Source organism: Astatotilapia calliptera, chromosome 23, assembly GCF_900246225.1.
Source record: "Astatotilapia calliptera chromosome 23, fAstCal1.2, whole genome shotgun sequence".
In the NCBI taxonomy this organism is placed as follows: domain Eukaryota; kingdom Metazoa; phylum Chordata; class Actinopteri; order Cichliformes; family Cichlidae; genus Astatotilapia; species Astatotilapia calliptera.
In genome coordinates, this window is record NC_039323.1 from 31331490 (window position 1) to 31352688 (window position 21199).

A 21199-nucleotide genomic window follows, 5' to 3' on the forward strand; every position below is an offset into this window, starting at 1 on the left:
AAAAAATAGGAAGGTAAGTGTGAGTCTTTAATTGGTTGCAAATCTGTTAAAAATGTGAGCTTCCTGTGGAGAGATGCTGATAAGATTGACCGACAGACAAATCTGTAAAATGCTATATGATGGGAAATTTTCATAGCTCAAGTTATTTAATATGAAAATATACACAACTAAGAAGTATTTTCCTCTAATTAAATTACTTTATGAAAATGATTTAATCTTTATTTATATAGTAAAGTATCTTTAAGTTGTGTGTGAAACGAAATATAGCTGTGGGGTGAACCCCTGGGAGTTTTGGCTCCTTGTTCAGTTGGTGAGAAAGTAAGTCTTGACACTCAGCCTGAATGATAACCTCTTTCTATAGAATAAAATACATTGCTTTCTTAGAGCTGTTTAATTTGGCATTAAACAGCTCTAAGGAAGAACAAATTCTATTAACTTGCATGGCAGTCTCCCCTTCGATTCTTTATATTTGCTGACATCTAGTGGTTCAAACTTGAAATGGATGTGTAGAACAAGCGTCAATGGAGAACTTCGCTCTCAGACTGCTGCCAACGTGTGATTTCTAGGATATTTAAAAGTAGAATGGGAGGCAGAGCCATTGGCTTTCAGGCCCCTCTTCTGTGGAGTCAGCTCCCAGTAAATAAACATGCTTTTCTTTTCTGTTTCATATTTCATATGCTGGTTTGCCTGCAATAATGCCAAATAATAAGCTACTCCGTCAACATGACGTGATTCTATAGCATCACACATTACGATGTTTTATCTAATTGTCTATGACCTCAGCGCATTCGAAATACACTAAAAGCCTATTAAGAGAGATATGAATTTATTTAGAACTCACCGGAAAGAAAATGATGCGAGCAAACCAACAAAAAATTGGGGATGGCAGAGAACTCGATATCCGCTCATCTGACCGCTGCAATCCAAGCCTGACATCTTCGTTTAGTAATATCGGATACATGAAATCCCTCCCGTTGCCTCCAGGAGGGGAAACGATTAAAAGTGAGCCCATTTTCCAGCTTCTTGCCTTCCCTATCGTGTGATCTAACGTTGCAACCGACAACACAGCACGTACGAACCATAGCTGACGCTTCCGTGTACTTTCTTTGGCCTACTGTCATGGCGAGAGGGGGCGTGGCCCAGCTCCCGTGACATCACGCTCCAAAGCCCTATAAACCTAAGCTGCTGCAGAGTTCCCATGATGCACTGAGTGTTTCTTCTTCTCTCATCTTTTTTCACTCACTTTGTGTTTATGCATCAGTCTGCATTTAATTATTAGTTCTTATTCATCTCTGGCTCTCTTCCACAGAGCGTCATTTGTCCTGTCTTCCTCCCCTCATCCCCAACCGGTCTCGGCAGATGGCCCCACCCCTCCCTGATCCTGGTTCTGCCGGAGGTTTCGTCCTGTTAAAAGGGAGTTTTTCCTTCCCACTGTCGACATTTGCTTGCGCATTTCGGGTCATATGATTGTTGGGTTTTTCTCTGCATCAGGTCCTTAGTTTACAATATGAAGTACCTCGATTTTGTGATTTGGCTTTATATAAATGAATTGAACTGAAATGTACCGAATTAGTACATTGGTGTATTTTCATTAAATTAAAAAACTGATGGCTTATAATATACAGTGTTTGTGTTTCTAAACCTAGCGAAAGTTTGCTGATATAACACACCGAATAGTTAAGTTACATTAAAATTATTAGTAGTATTATTAGAGACAGCTATATGCCTATTGTGTATTTCGTTTATCTAGTTTAGGAGCCAGAGTCCAATCAAAGTGAGTTCTAATGTGACATAAAATAATCCATCCATCCATCCATCCATCCATTCGCTTCCACTTATCCTTTTCAGGGTTGCGGGAGCCTATCCCAGCTGTCATAGGGCGAGAGGCGGGGTACACTCTGGACAGGTCGCCAGTCTGTTGCAGGGCTATCACACAGGGACAGACAACCATTCGCACTCACATTCACACCTAGTGGCTATTTGGATTATCCAATTAACCTATCCCCACAAGCTGCATGTCTTTGGATGGTGGGAGGAAGCCGCAATACCTGGAGAGAACCCACGCAAACACGGGGAGAACATGCAAACTCCACACAGAAAGACCCCGGCCTGGTGGAATTGAACTCAGGACCTTCTTGCTGTGTGGCAACAGTGCTAACCACCTTGCCACCGTGCTGCCCATTTTGATATAAAATAATCAAAATTAAAAATCCATCTGTAATTATATAATTGCTGATGGATTTTATTATTCAAATATTTACAAAATAATAAGGAGTAAGTCTGTGAAAAAAACTTTTTACTTGATTGATTTTTGAATGGGAATTCATTCTTGAAAAGCAGTCATCCTCAGGATGTTTGTAGATCTTCATCCTCACCTGCTAAAGTCTGCCTCAGATCAGCAGGTATTTAATGAGAGACATTTGTCATGAGCAGACAGATGATGGCAGATGATTTCTGCAGCATCTTTCTGTGGGAGAATATGTATCATCACAAATGTACCAGCAGGATCAAAATGACAAAAACATAATACACATTACATTTGTTTCAGAATAGTTCTGTGCTCCATCAATCTCATCGTCTTGGGGTGGGGTGAAGTTTTTATGTCTCATGTCGCTGATAGGGTGCTTGAATGCGAATATACTCCGGATTAAGTTTGAAGGTACACCCTCTTAGCTATCGTTTACATATATCATGCATAAACTGTTTTTGCTTTTTCCCCCCTCATAAATTTTTCAGCTCCCCAAAATGATCTACATTTTCAAAGAAGTTAAAATTATTATCCCTTACTGTAATTCAATAACACAACAATGCAGCCTGTGAAATATGCAAGGACAAAAAAAAGGGAGGGGAGAAAGATTGGGGGTGAGGGTGAGTGGGGAGGAGGGAAGGAGTAGAGGCTGCAGGTCAGAGCAGAGTGAGGAGCAGAAGGAGCAGTGCACACCTTGGTCACAGGTAGGACCTCCTTAGCATTGCTACTTTTAAGACAAAAAGGTATACATTGTTCTGTATATTCACCTTTAAAATGCTGGTATGCTATATAAATACCAAAAATGCAAATGATGGCTTTTAGGGACAATTTGCGACTCACAGATTTCTTTCAACCAACTGCGGGACATGCGAGTTTCAAAGAGGTGTTTAGCTGTGCTGAGCTTTACACTCCGTAACACTTTCTGAATAGCTCTCTTGTTTAGTTTGGATATGCAGTAACGCTCATGACCGTACTGCATAATCTTTTCAATTATGAATGGTATCATTTATTTTACACTCAGTGGAGGGCGTTTGGTAACTTAGCAACTACTGCCTCTCATTCAACATTAAAGTGGGGTAACATGAGAAGTCAGTGTCTTCTCTCCAGATAAGTGACAGGGATTTGTTACTGAATGTAACCTACAATTTCCTTAACTTTAACCGACAGATTAATTCATAAACCGTGCATCTTTTAACCCATGTGTGCATAAACTGTAGTTTGATTAAACTTGTGTTTATGTGTTCCGTGATTTCCTGCATCTGAGTTCTGTTTAAAATAATGTTTCAATTGACCTAAAAATGTACAACAAATCACTCATGGAAAATCTTAAACATAAAAGAACCCATAGTAAATAGATTTTATCCATTCAAAACAGGAGTTCACATCTTTCCTTTGGGGCCTTATTGTGAACCTGCACAGGTAAACTGATACCACCCCTTTCATCCTCGCAAAAGCTTTTTTGTTTGTTCCAAGGGAGCACAGAACTGCCTACCCAGGTCTACACTAACATATACAGTACATGCTCCTACCAACAAATGCCAGCTCCGAATATGATCCCTTTATAAATGGCCATAAAACGCATAGGCTTGCTGAAAGCACTGACCTTCTCTCACATACTTTGTGTCAGAGTTGAAAGACAGAGTTCAGTTTCAATGCTTTAAGCAGATAAGCGTGGCTGTTTCCATCAAGAGCGACAATGGGGCACCTGTGCTGCTTTCAGAAAAAATATTTGAGGCTAAGATTTCACGATGAGTAACATCAAGAGAAACAACTTGGCAAGCATAAACCAATGTGTTTTGCCTGGACTCCATGTGTAATGAGGATTTAATAATAATTTGAAGTGAGAAAAAGCAGTAGATTATAAAATAAGATATACTTGAGCCAACTGTCGATTAGCATCCTGTTAGAGACATTTATTGTCTTCACCAAACTCTTCCAACAGAGTTAAAGTCTGATTACAACACTGACCTCAGAGAAATGGAACAGTGGTTACCTGAGAGTATTTTGGAGTCCCGTGAGAAACTGGATATTGTGTGGGATAGATAAAGTTGCAATGAAAGAGACTCTGTGTCCCAGTTTTAAAACAGCAACAGATAGGCCATGTGGTTTTTCACAGGGCGGACTGTGGCATTCATTAATAAAACACCACAGACTGTGTTGATGAGACCCAAGACATCTCAGTGACATACCATACTTAATTTTGCTTCAGATCTACTTAGCTTTTATATTGACCTGCCACTGGATGAACATCTTATTTTGAATTCTACCTCCACATGTCTTACATTTTTTAATGCGTTCAAATACTACAAAAGTCTGTGTATTTTCTATTTACATGAATAATCTTTTAATTCTTTACAGAAACATAAAGGAGTAAAAAGTAAAAAGAGGACTACTGAAATCTGTCCAGCACAATGTTAATGAGGTCTCACTCAGAAAGAAGAGCCCTTCCTGGGTTCTCAGCCCTGCTGACACATAGCACTCCAAAACTGAAAGATGTGACTTTCCCACCTCCACTTTCTCAAACCCCACGGGAGTCCATCTTTACTCCCATATCTCTTACTTCACCACCTCCATGGGTAACACAGGCTCTTTCCAATCTGGAGCGAGGAGAACAAGAACTTTTAAATCTCAGGGAGCAACAGCAGGCCGAAGTAGAGGAGGTGAACCGCGAATTGGACAGCGCTGCAATTGAAGCTCAGCGAGAGGAGCGTCGCCTTCTTGAAAAGGTTGAGCAAGATCACAGAGAAGCCCAACGGCACCTCAGTCAAGTGAAGAGGGAAAATGCTGCTGCGGTGAGAGTTGTGCAGTCACTTGTTGATCAGCAACTCAGAAAAATTGGTCAGCTGAGGGAACAGATACAAAGATGGGGGAGTACAGCTGGAGAATCCAATAGAAATCAACTGCAAAGAGGGGTGGCAGAGATCATCCAGCCATGGGAAATCTCTCTAACACTTAAAAGAGTCAGTTTTTTACCAAGTCCTCAGTCCAAATCTTTAATCTTAGGGGAAGTTGATGTTCGTGAGCAAGGTATGACCTACCACATTGGTGTCTGTAGTGCTCAAGGACAAAAGTGTGCCTTGCACTCAGGAGATTTGAAATTTTTGAACCTTTCCCCTCTAGAAATTAGAAAGGAACCTCAACCAAACAGAACTGGCCAAAGGTATAGTCCAGAGGAGAGCATGAAGATAAATAGTGGGAACGTGCGTATTGTCCGGAAACTACGTCTGTCAAGTTCTACAGAGAATGAGGAAGACTTAAAATCACCGAACTCTCCCATATCAAGACGCCGTGGTGTATCCGAGTCTTCCCAAGATGAAATGGAATCCATGTTTTCAGACACACAAGGGCAAGACCTTTTCCTTGCTGTCCAACCTGTCTCCAGTCAAGGAGAATCTGAAGGTGATGACTCTGACAGCAGACCAAAGGGACCAAAGAGACGCAATACAGTGAAAGGTAAAAGAAAGCAAAAGTCTCTTGTCTTGGTGTCATGTAAGGAGCCATCCTGTCCCCCTGAAGAAACTGATACAGCAACATCTCCAAAGACTAGGCACAAATGTTCACTCTCCAGGCACAGTCTTGTAGATGTTTCTACAAGGCATCTTTCTCTTTCCCAACAAAGCCTTTCACAGAAATCTTCATTGGACAATGGAAGCCCACCATCCCCAGCCAACAGTGAGGATTTCTGCTACACCTATACTGTGAATACTCCAGTAAATGGATCGCTTAGGCAAGAGCACTGTCGATCAGTATCCACAGCTGACCTCTATGGTAAACTCCGTCCTTTAATTAGTGATGACAAGACTGAGAGCAGTGGAATCAGAAAGGTCAACAGAATGTGTCTTGTCTCTGAAACCTCAACTTTTGAGCAAGGCCAAGGAAACTCCCCAGAATTTGAAGGGAACACAAGCCGTGATGAACAGCAGTCCACAGCCACGACTCAAGTTACACAGGGTTTGAGTTCAAATCGTGTGAGCAGATCTCTGTCAATGTCAACCATTGAAGGTGACAAATTCCACAGAGCCAGTGAAACACAGCAGGATATGGAAGAGGGAGCTGTGTCTGGTCTGAAGGGGCTGGGGGAAAGAGCTGGTGGTTCAACTGCCCTAGACTCGGCTTATCTAGTCAAACAGTTTGGAAAACAAGGATCAGGCCGTACTGACTTCAACCTGCCAAGTGGTATCCACGCAACTGTCAAAGGGCAGCTATTTGTGGTGGATTGTGGTAATGCCAGAATTCAAGTCACAGATCTCCAGAAGAATGTTGTACAACAGGTGTCTCCTTCAGGACCTGAAAGGTCATCCCGCATCTGCAACTACTTTGATGTGGCTGTGAATTCAAAGGGCCTCATAGCCCTGACTTGTGCTGCTGAACGAGCTGTGCTGGTGTTCAGTCGTCATGGACGGCTGCTGCAAACATTTGGAGGCACTGCAATCGGTTCTACCACGGAAGAGTTAGATGCTCCAAGAGGGGTCACTGTTAACCGTCAAGATGAGTTTTTAGTTGCTGATATCAAGCGCGGCACTTTAACTGGCTTAAAGCTGGATCCCAAAACAGGGGCCAGGTTAGAGCGCACAGTGGTGACAGGGTACCACAGACCCTACTTGGTTGCAGCTTGTCTCACCACTGGGCTCATGGCAATATCAGAAAGAGGCAATGAAACTGGGCGTGTCCCATGCATTCGAGTCCTGGAGCCAGGCTGGAACACTATCCGAATACTGGGAGTGTGTTCTGGCCTGGGGCCAGTCCTGACCTGTCCATGGGGCCTCTGTATCGACAGTGATGGGGATGTATTGGTGACAGATTGGGGTAAACAGCACCACCGTGTTCTTATCTACCCATCCAAGGGAGTTGGCTGGCCTCTGGTGACTGACAACCTAAGTAGCCCAAGAGGTCTAGCCCTTCTCCCTGATGGCCACATGGTAGTGTCAGACAGCATGAATCACTGCATCAAGATCTACCAGTACAAATAAATGCGGTGCATGGTAAAGACTGAGATGCAACAAAATAGAGATACAGTAAGGGTGAAAAGTTTTAGAACACCCCAATTTTTCCAATTTTTTATTGAAAACTATGCAGTTTTATGTCTCATTGCACTCTGAAATGAAAGCATGTATTTTAAACTTCTGACTGATCAATGTAGCCACATTTGGCAGATATAACAGCTGAACACACACCCGTGGCATTCACTCTACAACAGAGATCAAATATTCTTCAGAAAGTTCTTCCCATATCTGTTGCACAAGTTCCCATAAATGTAGCACTTGTAGGTTGCTTTGCTTTCACTCTTCTGTCCGGCTCGATGGGTTTAAGTCTGGAGACTGTGCCGGTCACTCCATGTTTTCAAGCTTACCATCTTGTTCTTTTTTTCCTGAGGTAGTTCTGGCATAGCTCGGACCTGTGTTTTGGGTAATTATCTTGCTGTAGGATAAAACCCTGACCGACTAGGAGGATAACAGAGGGTATTGCATGGCGCTGCAGAATGCTGTGTTAGCTGTTTTGGTTCAGGGTGCCTCTCACTCTGTACAAGTCAAATCAAACTTCAAGCCATCACACTTCCTCCTCCATGTTTGACAGTTGATGCCACGCATTGTAGAGCCATCCTTTCACCTACTCGAAGGCATAATACCTTTTTCCAGTCTTCAGTAGTCCAGTGGCGATGTCTCATGGCCCAGGCAAGCCTCTTTGTCTTATTCTGACGTCTTAGCGATGGCTTTCTTCCTGCAGCTTGTCCTGTCAAACCTGCAGCTTGAAGTCTTCTCACAGTTGAAACTGAGACTTGCTTACAACAACCACTATTGAGCTGTGCTTGAAGCTGTTGTCCTGTGAGCCGCCTGTAACACGAACTGTGAAATCTCAGAAACTTGTCCTCTGATTCAGTTGTGGCTTTGGGTCTACCAGACCTTTTCCTGTCAGAGTTTGCCCAAGTTTCATTGCCTTTTGATGGTGAAAGAAACTGTACTCACTGACACCTTAACTTTCTTTGCAATTTCTCTTTAGGAAAGACTTACATTTTTAAGTGTTATGATGGTCTGTCTCTCTTCCATTGTTAATTGCCTCTTTCTTTCTTTCTTTCTTTCTTTCTTTCTTTCTTTCTTTCTTTCTTTCTTTCTTTCTTTCTTTCTTTCTTTCTTTCTTTCATTTTTGTAGCAACAAACTACTTTCTGCCGTGCAATACTGTTCAGCTGATGCTCACGAGGGTATGGTACCACAACGTGTTCCAATACTGCTTTCATGCAGACGTAAGTTGGAACACCTGTAAGAATTAGTCGCACCAGCTTTCAAGGGTTGATCAAGCTCTATTGTTGCAGAACAGTTTTAAATTGTTAACCCGTTTTGTGTTCCCTGAAAAAGGCCTTTTTGAATAGTTCTGAAATGCACATTATTTTTACCCTTTTTTATCCTCTGGTAGTTCACCACTTACCTTCTCACCATCTCAATCTATTCATTTGACTTGAATTGCATTAAATAACTGGAAAAATTTGGGTGTTCTTAAACTCTTGACCGGTAGTATATACTAACAATAATTGGTCTAATAATTTGAGGTAGGTTAAACTCTTAGAAGAGTTATAATCTGACATTTTTTGAGATTCTTCTAAAATCTTGTACCTCTTACCAGTTATATTTGACATGATCATGCTTGAAGAGGTTTAAAGATTTAGTGTCATAAGTTAGAGTGGTGTAGAAAATTACTACTTTGATAGAATAAATTTTCAATATTTTCCTTTAATTTCCAATTCCAGAAGATGCAAGCAATATGGCATGCTTGGAAAATGTGAGCACAGTGCAACGGGTACATCTGTAACTCTTGATAATTGAGTGTTCCTGCGTGATATTTAGACTTTTTGTGTATATTCCCATATTGGAAAACATTTAGATGATGAATAATAATCATGACAAAATATAATAAACTCATTGTAATCTCTCCTGTATCAAACTCTTTAGTTGGCTTGGGAAGGTCTGAATAACGTTTGTACTGTCAGTTTCTTAGTTAATTTTATTAAACTTTCATTCAAATCTAATTTCCAGCTATTTTGTTGTTTCTGGAGATTTTTTTTAACCCTACACTTTCAAGGGTGGTTCAATAGCTTTTGGGTATTTCTATAACTGAGAAACTGTCCAAAATTGCAGTATTTCCAGAAATCTCTTACAAACACTGTAACACAAATGGAGTCTTTTTTGACCAACGTGCAGTTATCAAATGTAGTTAGAAGTGGTAACCAGACAGATCAATGATTACACTTTAATCTGCTCCATAATGAAAGTAAATCTTCTCCTCCTTTACTCTCATCTCAAGGCAGATATAGAAATATATTTTGGTCTGCACACGTTCTCATGCAGAAAGAATAAAAATTAGCAAAGTTGAGTGAAAAGTGATAAATAATTATGCTACAGCCATATTTTGCAACAACAAAACTTCCATCACTCTGGCTATACAAACACACACACAGGAACACAGGATTTCCCAACCTGTCCACCCACACATGCACAGCACAGAATAAAAGTGCAGCTTCAGCTCCTGTGAAGCTACAGCTACAGCACCAGTCCAGAGTGAGACTCCAGATCTGAGGACTTCAGCAAGAGAAACATGGAGCTGATCACCAGAACTCTGCTTCTGGGTCTGGCACTTTCCCTCACTAATGCAGCACCTGCGTGAGTGTTAATGAGCTCCATTTATATTTTGAAGTTTTAGTCAAAATAGACAATTCGTGTTGGCAGGATTTTTCCTACTATCCTGGCTTTAAAGGCAGCATGATGCGCCATGTCTTTTAAAATAATTTGCGAGCACTTGCAGTACGAATTCTCTGTGTGTTGATTCTTTATTGAGGTTAAAAAGGCAAAATGTGAAACAACTCATAAATTCTCTCAACTCTGTAAATTCAGGAATAATGGAACATATTAAAATTGATAACCTTTCTCAAAACATCAGTCTGTAACTATTTAGACATAATAATAGAATAATTTCTGGATTTTTTCTTCTTCTTATCAGTTGGCAATTTAGTGAAAAAGTCAGCTTTATCCATTTGGAACCCTGTTTGTTAGATTACAAAGGTCACCAGATGGATCAATTGAACAAATTTAAGACTGCTTAGTCATCATATTATTGCGTTGTTTTGTAAGTGACTCACTTTTTTTCATCTAGTATAATAACTTTTTGAAATTATCTACAGGCATCAAGACGAGCCAGCACCAGAAGGTAGGATTTTATGTACATAAACTGTACGTTGTTTGTCAGTTACATAACAGCTAGATCTCAATCACAGCAGCATTCTATACCGAGCAATACTCGTATGTGTCTAATGACATGCATTTTGAATATTAAAGTTACATTAACAGTTAAAAGTATGTTACTTTTATCTTGGGAATAAAGATGGAGATGCTGCTCTACCAGACCGGTGTGAAGGAATTGAGTTTGACGCTATCACTCTTGATGAGAGTGGAAAAAACCCCTTCTTCTTCAAAGGTATTGGACATGTTCTTTTTCTTAAAATGTTGGACTAAATCATCCTCTAAAATATTGTGTCTGTGGTGTTTTCTCCTCAGAGGGCCACCTGTGGAATGGTTTCTATGGTCCAGCTAAACCCTCAACGATGTTCTTCAAGGAGCTAGATGAACACCACCACCTCGGCCATGTCGATGCTGCTTTTCGGATGCACAACCCAGCGAAACAAGATGCCCACGATCACATCTTCCTCTTCCTGGTACGATCCTCATATGCTTTCAGCTATCATATGGGTCAAGACATCTTTTACTGATCTCAGATATTGTGTACTACTGTGTACTATTGTGTACTATTTCCAGGATGACCACGTGTTCAGCTATTACAACCACACTCTGGAGACCGGATATCCAAAAACTATCCAGGAGGATTTTCCTGGAGTCCCCACACATCTAGATGCTGCTGTGGAGTGTCCTCAAGGAGAGTGCATTACCGACTCTGTTCTGTTCTTCAAAGGTATGTTGGCATTTACTGCTGCAAAACTATTCAGTAAGTCGAAATGAATTCTTTGACAGCATTTTGTTGAGTACTGTGATATAATGAGGCTACAATAAATAAAAAAGAACATTGTGATGACTTGTGATCTCCTTCTCAAAGTGGTCATTTCCCTCCATAGGGCAAGATGTGTATGTTTATGATATAGTCACAAAGACAGTGAAGACCAAGACATGGCCCCACCTGCCTCTCTGCACCTCTGCTTTCCGCTGGGCAGAACACTACTACTGTTTCCATGGACACAACTTCACCAGGTTCAACCCAGTATCAGGAGAAGTTAGCGGCACGTACCCAAAGGATGCCCGCAATTACTTCATGAAGTGCGAAAACTTTGGTGGGTTCATTAAGAAGAGAATCTTAGAGATTCATTTTGGAGGTTTTTTTGTCAGATACATACAATCTTGTGTGTTTCCCGCAGGTCACGGAGGTGATCACAAGGCTCCTAAATGCAGCGAAGTCAAACTAGATGCCATTACTACAGATGACAGAGGCAGAATTTATTTATTTACAGGTAATGTGACATATGTTTCAAATTCTCAGTCAGCTCTCACTTAGTGTGTGATCTCCCATAACTGAATAAATAGATTATAATTTAATTATTTCTAGATGGGCTTTTAGCTGAGGGAACTTCGGACAGTCCTTGTATTTTGAGTTAATTTAGGATAAAATTTAAAGCAAAAAAAATGATATTTCAGTTATTTTATTGCCATCAAACATCAAACTGTAAGAGTTTAAATACCAAATAAAATAACATTAACAGTCAACTAAATAATGATGTTACCAAGCTAAACTAAGAAGGTGCTTATTAATAACACACTTAAAATAGCATTTAGCTATTTGGTTAAGTAACATATAGCCTTATGTAACTGCTAAAGTAGGATTCTTTTGCAGTTTAGTTGTTGCACAGATCAAACAAACAAATTGTCACTTTTCTTTTTTGTAACTTTACAACTTGCCAGGTGTATTTTTGAACTTTAGTGAGAGTCAGGCTAACCCGGAAAGTTTACAAGGAAACAGCTGAGCTAATAGCATGTTGATCCACACTTTATATGTAGCATACAGATTTAGGAGTGCTTCATCCAAATGTGATCCTGTAAAAAAATGTCTTTAAGTTTTCTGCCATGATAAAGAACAAGTTCAATTTCTCAGGGCTTAACTACATGCGTGTGGACAACAGGCGTAACGGCCTTCACGCCTTTCCAATAACCAGGGGATGGAAAGAAGTGACAAACGGGGTGGATGCCGTTTTCTCCTACACCAACAAAATGTACCTGATTAAGGTAGACACCATATAACCCCCCCCCCCCCCACCCCCCCCCCACACACACACACACACACAATTTCTGTGTTGAAGTTAAAACTAAAATCCACTTATTCTAACAAAACACTTACAGGATGATCAGGTTTACATCTATAAAACTGATGCCCACTACGTCCTGATTGAAGGCTACCCTAAATCCCTCAGGGAGGAATTAGGCATTGAAGGAACCGTGGATGCCGCTTTCCTCTGTCCCAATGAACACACAGTTCATATACTCCAAGGTAAGTTACTGAGTGCTTATGTCTTAGTTTTTGTGGAGAAAATTGGTATTTACATTTGCTTTCTCCAAAAGGACACATGATTCGTGACGTTGACCTCACTGCCACGCCCAGGGTCATCAACCGAGAAATACCTTTGCCCTTGCCTGACATTGATGCTGGTCTCTGTGGTCCAGATGGCATTAAAGTGTTCAAGGGTTCACAGTATTACCTCTATGAAAGTCCCATGATATTGGCTACAAGCAGGATCGCTCCTGTTCCTCGAAACATCACGTCAGGAATGATAGGGTGTGAGGATTAATCAGAAAAAGAAAAATGAGGAAGAAACCTTAATAATAATTTACTGGCAAGTCAGTTTTTGGACGTAAAGACTCCAGCGAAAGCTAAAGTAATAGGGAACAGCTTTATTAGGTGACCAACGCGTTTCGTTGGCCTTAATCAGGGTCATTCAAGTCAGTTTTTGGAAAAATGATCATATCTTGCAATGAAGTTTGACTTGCTTGGTGAATAAAGCATTTTTCATGGTGAAATCTTTATTATTAAAGCATCTATATTTTGAATCTGCAAGCTTGGAACTGAAATCAACCAAGTTCAGTTAAAATGAAGTAATGTCAGAGTTTGGCCACAAGAGGACCTGCTGTACAAAGGCATGCATATTCCCATGCATGGCTCTGTCCCAGTGATTTGCTTCTTTAATGAACAAAGTGTGACTTCTTCTTGTTGTTGCACTGATATTACAGGTCCTCTTGCTGACCAAAAGTTTTTTCTTTTCTTATAGCTTTCAGAAATGATACTGGTACTTTAAAACTTATATATATTTCTTTTCTGTCAGCTTTATACAATCAATACGGAGTATTCAGGTATATGAAAAATCCTTTTCAGGACTATTACTTGACTAAAAGGCATCAGGTCAAACAAACAGCTCATGCAGATTGTTTTCAGTCATTGCTTCTGTGCCCAAATGAGACACATCCTCTGATGTCACATCCAAGGGGGCACTTGAGTGCTCTAAATGCCTCTTTTGTAAGTGCATCTGCCTTCCAAGGGGCTCTTCGGTCGGCCCAGATAACATTTCGGTTAGCTTAAGTGCTCCTTTAGTGTGAAAACTAGGAATTAAAAAATGAACTTTTGGCTTAACCCCTCCCTCTTAAATAGCCTATTGATTGCACAAATACACAAGGGCAGCACAGTAATGCACGTGATGGAGCTTTTATCCATTGTGTTGATTTTAAAATAATTTTCCTCAGACAATCTCTTTTTCACCTTAACTTTTGAATATGTCATATGAAAAATAAAACTTTTACTAGATCATACCTTTTATTAGCTTCTTGAACGTGTTGTAGGTTTTACAATTATTTTTGAAATTAAAAAATGAAAACAAAGTTAATTTTTAATATGTCAACATCAAAGTCAGGTATTGCATTTCCATCATCCTTTTATTATCAATATGTATATGTAGATATATATAACAGAGTTATAAATCCAGTTCTCTCTCTTTATTGCAAAATATTTAAATTACTGTCTCTAGCCATACTGGACCATGCAGACACGTACGCACCAGCCTGCAAGAGTCCAGAGGTCGGAATAGCATTAGCAGGCATTCAAGGCCTTTTCTCTCCCCGGAGAGGTTTTTGTTCAGCCAAAATCCCTGGGACTTTCAGCCAGCATAAAAGAAGTGCTGGCCTCAGCACAGTTTAATGGGTGAGGCCACTGGGACACACACACACACACACACACACACACACACACACACACGAATATGTAAGTGCATATTCGCGCATGCGATCCAGTGTACTTGTTACTGTGATTAAATAATAAACATCTGTTTATGAATTTATTGATTGTCAATGCTTCTGTTAGCTTCTTTTAGACCGGTTTTTGTTCCGCTTTCTAGCACTGCGCATTTAACTGAAGGAGCTTGCTGAGCTGAAGCAGGAGTTTTTGTTTTTCTAATATTTATTTATTCATGGTGTCATGGTGAGTTATGACTTTCAAAAGACAAATGCAAATAAACATATATATTTTCCATTTCCTGTATTTAGAGGGATTGCAGGTCGAGTGAACTATTTTGCCACTTGGCAGAGAGCACAGTTCATACCTGTTACATATTTTTACACTTCAACTGAGTTACTTGATTTGTGATAATAGATGTAATTAAAAGAAAATGACTCAATTCGATTTAGACTAGGAATACACTATCTTGGCTATACTTGTGTCAGTGGGTCTATCCTTTCCATTAAGTTGTATGTTGTTTGTTTCACCACATGTCAGGAGCTATGCCTTGTTTGATAGAGGGAGAGCTAGCATAGCATGGAACGCTAATAACAAAAGCTCAGTACGTTGTAACTATTTGATATCTGCTATATCAACAGCTCTTCTTTGTAGTTTACAGTAGCTTTGACTCCAAATGAAGCTCCTCAGCCTCAGCAATCGATATCATACAATATCATACATATACAAACTAATAGACTGCTTTTTTTCTATCTCACATTTTGCCTACAGGCTGCTAGAACACAATTAGGTTTACACATTTTTGGATAACAACACAACTTTTGTAATTTTGCATCTGTACACCACCACAGTTGATTTTACAGTGATGTGGAAAAGTATTTGCCCCCTTCCTGGTTTCTTAGGATTTTGCATAATTGTCACACTGTCATGTTTTGGGTCATAACATACATTTTATTATTAGTCAAAGAAAACCCGAGTAAATCCAAAATGCAGTTTTTAAATGATGATTTAATTTATTGTAACTGCCCCCATGAATTAACTACATTTTTTTAAAGCTGACTTCAGTTCCACTAGCCACACCCAGGACTCATCACTATTACACCTGTTGAATTAAGAAATCACTTAAATCTGTCAAAGTGAAGGCATCTTCTGTGGCCTGAAATACCACAGAAGTAGGGATGGGAATCGAGAACTGGTTCCCAGTATTCCAATTCTTTAGAATGTTAGTCTACTTGTCTATCAATCCCAATTATTGGCTCTACTTACACGTATGGTTTGATCTATCAAACCAAGTCATCTATCAAACTTGATGGACACCAACACGTTCTCACTCCCAAAGCGTAACATTTTACGCTAGGTGACAAATAATCAACATATTACGCTTCTGGCCACCCAACACGTCCCTACATTACGAAACATGAGAACCGTTTGGAATGAATCTACACATGTACGTTCGTTTCGATTAAATCGCTTTGGAAAACACTATCTAACGTCATTAGAGTGCTGGTTAAGGTTAGAGATGAGGTTATGGTTAGGTATAAGGTTAGGGTTAGAGCTGGAATACATGGCTGGAACGTGTATTTCATCCATAACCCGGCTTGTAGCATAGGAACGCGGACGGTCACCTTTCGCGTTCCTCAGGAACGCGAGACTTGACAAATCGTCATTATATTACTCCTCGGGAGTGAGAACAGGGTGTGGAGGCAGTGTTATAGTTATGTTATAGCATGGACATCACTAGTACTTTTGATGATGTATTCTAAAGCTTACATGGCACACTGTCTGTTCAGATTCAAACAAAGTCTGCAAAACTGATGGGAAGGAAAAGTGCAAATATGAAGAGCATGTTTTTCAGTTAAAAAAGACCCAGCTGGATGCAAAAAAGGCTCACAAACAGTGATGGCAGATGCAGTAAAAGGTCTGAAAGAGCATCTCAAGGTATCAAGCACAACATACGGTGATCAGTCCAAAGGTTCCAGAGAATCATTGACTGCACAAGATTTTAATTTAAAAAAAGTAAAAAAAAACAAAACAAAATACTCCTTGCACTTAAAATGATCGTTGTTTGTCCAATTGAAAATGGGGGACTATGTAGAATCACTGAGGGTTAGATTCAATGTATCACCAAAAATTTAATTAAAGAATCTTTAAGTGTTCCCTTGGAGCTTGGAAATAACTAGAAGTGGCTGTGCATAGTGTACATCTGCACAAGTAAAGAAGAAACTGATAAAAACCCCACATTGGCTGAGAGGCAGAATAAAAGACTGATGCAACAAAACCATGAATATGCTAATTAGCACTCTCAGTTCAATTCAATTTTATTCATATAGCACCAATTCACAGCAGTCACCTCACGGCTTTGTAAAGTAAAGACCCTAAAATATTAGAAAAAAATCCCAACAATCATACAACCCCAATGGCCAAGCACTTTTTACCAGGAAGAAACCTCTAGCAGAACCAGGTTAGGCTAAGTTTTAACTACTTTCCATTGAAATCAATTGGCAACATTGCTCCGGACCCCAAAATATTCCAAAACAAGCAACAAATATAGGTATGGTACAAAATATTTATTGAGTAACAGTTCTGTAAACATCTGAGGTAAATCAACATTTACATCAACATGTTCTTCAACAAAAGGTTCAGACAAAAGGCCCTTCTCTTCAAAGACAATCATTTTACAGTGGGAGTAGTCGCAGGGGTTATTCTGTGTGTGCTCCTGCTTGTGTAGATGATAAGTCCATCATATAATCTTCATCATTTCCCATCAGAAAGTCTTTGATTCAAGGTACATCCACTGGTAAAAGCTAGAGCCAACATCTCTTCAACCATTTTCAGGACAGAAAAATATCACTTTAGTTTCATTTCTCGTCCATTCCAAGTCTAATTGTGTTTGTTATTTCCACAAATAAACTAAATATGTTAATATATCCCTCTTTATACGAAACCCTTCTGATTTTTGCTTCTCTCTAAATATTTCAATGTCTTCATAACTGTCTAACTGTGCAAAACTTTACCTACATGTCAAAGATACTAAGAACAACTTGGTACAATAAAGTTAAAAAAAAAAACATTTAAGCAATAAAAAAAGATAATACCTTATTTCAAAAAGTCATCTTTTTAAAAGAAACTCTAACATAATGTATTTTCTGTATTATCTCTTTGGTGGATATTTCTTTGGTTTGGTTAAATCAACACATCACAACCTGCAACTTCCTCTCTAAGAATAGATTAAGTGGTTCAGAATCTACAGTGTGCTGAATTTATTGTCACCCAAACTTGATCAGAGACATAAACTCTATCCACAAACAGCATTTATGGGGGGGCTTATTTTATGCATTACAAAATGATTTGTTCTTAACTACAAAGTATGTAGAACAAGTTCCTTTCACCGTATATTGATTCTCATTTATCACCTTGTTTCTTATGTTCATTTATGCGCTTTAGGAGTTGAACTCATGACAAGATGGAAAACTTTAACTCCGAACTTTGAAAAGTTCCAAACATGAACCTCAGATTGACCCCATCAATGGTATGCCATCTAGTTTTACAGAAAATACATTCTTAATCACAAACTTAATGACTGCAATAACATCATAATCAAATAAAACAGAGGTAACACTCTACGAACAGATTCAATGTCACTTGAGGCATGTCCCATCTCCAGCGAATAGCAAATATTTGGCAAGTACTGTGGCATTCTCCTTCACTGTTTTGATATTGATATTGGTATTAGGCCATTAAAAAATACCTTAGGATGTCAACACTTTTACAGATTGATGAAACCTGAAATAGTTAATGTAATGGCCTGTAAATGGCCTGTATTTATATAGCACTTTTCTAGTCCCTAAGGACCCCAAAGAGCTTTACATATCCAGTCATCCACCCATTCACACACTGGTGATGGTAAGCTACATTGTAGCCACCCTGGGGCGCACTGACAGAGGCGAGGCTGCCGGACACTGGCGCCACTGGGCCCTCTGACCACCACCAGTAGGCAACGGGTGAAGTGTCTTGCCCAAGGACACAACGACTGAGACTGTCCAAGCCGGGGCTCGAACCGGCAACCTTCCGATTACAAGGCGAACGCCCAACTCTTGAGCCACGATCGCCCCTTATGTCTGAAAAGGGCTCTGGTTTATACCATGAACGTGGTAGATGCTTGCAAGGGATATTGTATTTTGGGGAAACAACCACATTTGCTATGTTGTTTAAAATTTATACTAGACAAACGATCCAGCAGATCCAATTGAAGCACTATTTATCTGTGAATCTGTAAATCCAAAAGATAGGTGGTTGTGCTAATCAATATGCCTGGGAGCAAGGGTAGCTATATATAATATATAAGCTAGCAGTCTAGTCTAGTAGCGGCATTAGCATCTTTGGAACAATAGGTCAGACCCTATTGTTCCAAATTCCTGAGGCAAAGCCCCTAAGGCTCTCTGAGCAACGGAAAAGGGAAGGGGAGCATTAGTGAGTGTCAAATCCACAGTCCAGGATGAAACATAGAGCATCCACGAATACATCGGGAGGATGGACCCCAGAAATAAGCAGCTGCAAGAATGCCTCTGGCAGCTGAAGACAGAGGGCGATGGACGACCAAGCATAGGATGTACCATCGACAGATAGAGGAACTAGATGGCATCAAGATTTCCTACTAGTGGCTAGAAAAGGCCGGCCTAAGGGACAGCACAGAGGCACTGATCATGGCAACACAAGAACAGGCCCTAAGCACCAGATCCAGAGAGGAAGGAGCCTACCACCGCCAACAGGTCCCAAGTTGCAGCTTGTTCAAAGGTGCCCAGGAGACTATCCACCACATATTAGCAGGATGTAAGATGCAAGCTGGGGCCATTTACACTGAGAGGCACAACCAAGTTGCTTGGATGGCGTCCAGGAGCATCTGTGCTGCATATGGACTAGAAGTCCCCAAGTCCTGATGGGAGAACAGCGCCAAAGGTGACTGAGAAAAACAGGTCGAAGGTCATGTGGGACTTTGAGTTCCAGGCAAGCAGATGTTGGCCAACCAACCAGGCATAGCGGTGGTTGAAAAGGAGCAGAAGACTGCAATCGTGATAAATATGGCAATTCCAGCAGATAGAAACATCAGGAAGAAAGCGCTTATGAAAACAGAGAAGTACTGAAGGAACAACTGCAATAGGAAGGGAATGGAAGGAGCTCTAACCCTAAAACTGGAAGAGTGGCTCCAGCAGATTCCAGGCACAACATCAGCAACATTCAGTTTATTCTGGAAATTTAGAACTTAGCTTTATTAAGAATATTAAGTTGACTTTATCCACTACACCATGTCTACGCCATCCAAAAAGTGTAAAATATGAACCTTTTCAAATTGAAATGAATGCACATTATCGAACAATCACTAGATCTATGTTTATGCATTTGGTTTCAGTATATGAGCATTACTTAAAGCACTTTGATATTTGACAGCTGAGCTGTGAAGTATGTGAGGAAAAAAGTGTTTAAATTCAAATGTTAATCACTGACTGTTCTTTGGTAGGTTGCATTTTTTTTTCAAGCGTGTCATTTATAAGCAACTCAAATCTGTTCATAGAGGAACACAAAGTTGCAAAAATACAAAACACAGTTTGCTCCAAACCACTCTCTCTTGCTGTCCTGATGCAAGGCTGACTTTTTTCCCCCCAATGGATAAAATTGGGTAAATTAAAGCTTTAGGGAAGTTACTAATAAGCAACATAACAACCTAGAATGCATAAACCATTATCCATGTGTTTTCTTGTGTTTTTAATCTGGCAGGAATTAATAGAAAAACAGGACATAAATGAACATTCCTATGTGGGATGTGTTAATTACTAACAGCAAAGTAAAAATGAACACTTCTTAGATCATATTGCTTTCTTTTCTCTCAAAAAAATCTAAGAGCTACAGCATAATCTACAGCTCATCTAGAAAATTAACTTAAGAGTCCTCCTAAACAAAAGAGCTCCAGGGAACTCAACACTTCCGTGCCACACTGCAAACACAACCAGCAGAAAGAAGGCAGTTTTTATACTCAGTTCAAGCTGCAAAACTTAAACCTGTTCAGTAAGGAACTTTGAAATACTGTCTTATTAGTCGACTCAACTCTTATGCTAAGGGGTTTTGCATAGTGACAAACTTTGGCTCAAAGTCAGTAAAATGTTAAAGCATTTATGGTTTTTGGTTTCTTATGTAAAACTGCAGTTTGATCAGAGACAAACTTTTTAAAAACATAGGTAGTTCTGTATAAAGTCTTGTCGTGCATATCAATGCTGTTAATTATTATGTATTTACATATTTATATATAGTTTACCCTGATGTAACCGCAGAGATATTATTTTGTAAACACGAAACATTATAAATATACCTAAATGCAGACACACACACAGCCTGTAAAGCCTTAGAACTACATCTCTGGGTGGGCCTGCTTTATGGTCACCTGCTATTTTCTAATGCTGGTGAATCCCTCTATTTATTAAAACTACAGGCTGTGTAGAGAGCGTACACAGAGATGGACGAGTTCTACACACTTACGACACTTCAGCTCCACCATCACATCACAAGAAAAATTAAAGCTCAAGAAACAAAAGTGCAAACCTTTCCTCTGATGTCTCACAGGAAAGAAATAAAAGAAAGATGAAAATTAAAAAAAACTGCACAAAAACTTATTAGTAGGTCCAGTCATCATCATCATC

The 21199-nt window shown here is 39.8% G+C and overlaps 1 protein-coding gene across 1 annotated transcript; it reads left to right on the top strand.

Annotated features, from left to right (window-relative positions):
• Positions 1-9747: 9747 nt before the first annotated feature.
• Positions 9748-13311, top strand: hpxb (hemopexin b). Its single transcript, XM_026159741.1, has 10 exons — positions 9748-9898; positions 10417-10442; positions 10617-10709; positions 10790-10947; positions 11048-11201; positions 11362-11574; positions 11659-11751; positions 12390-12520; positions 12635-12782; positions 12854-13311. Exons 1-10 carry the CDS (start codon positions 9834-9836, stop codon positions 13078-13080), a joined length of 1308 nt encoding a protein of 435 aa, XP_026015526.1. The 5' UTR covers positions 9748-9833; the 3' UTR covers positions 13081-13311.
• Positions 13312-21199: the final 7888 nt, after the last annotated feature.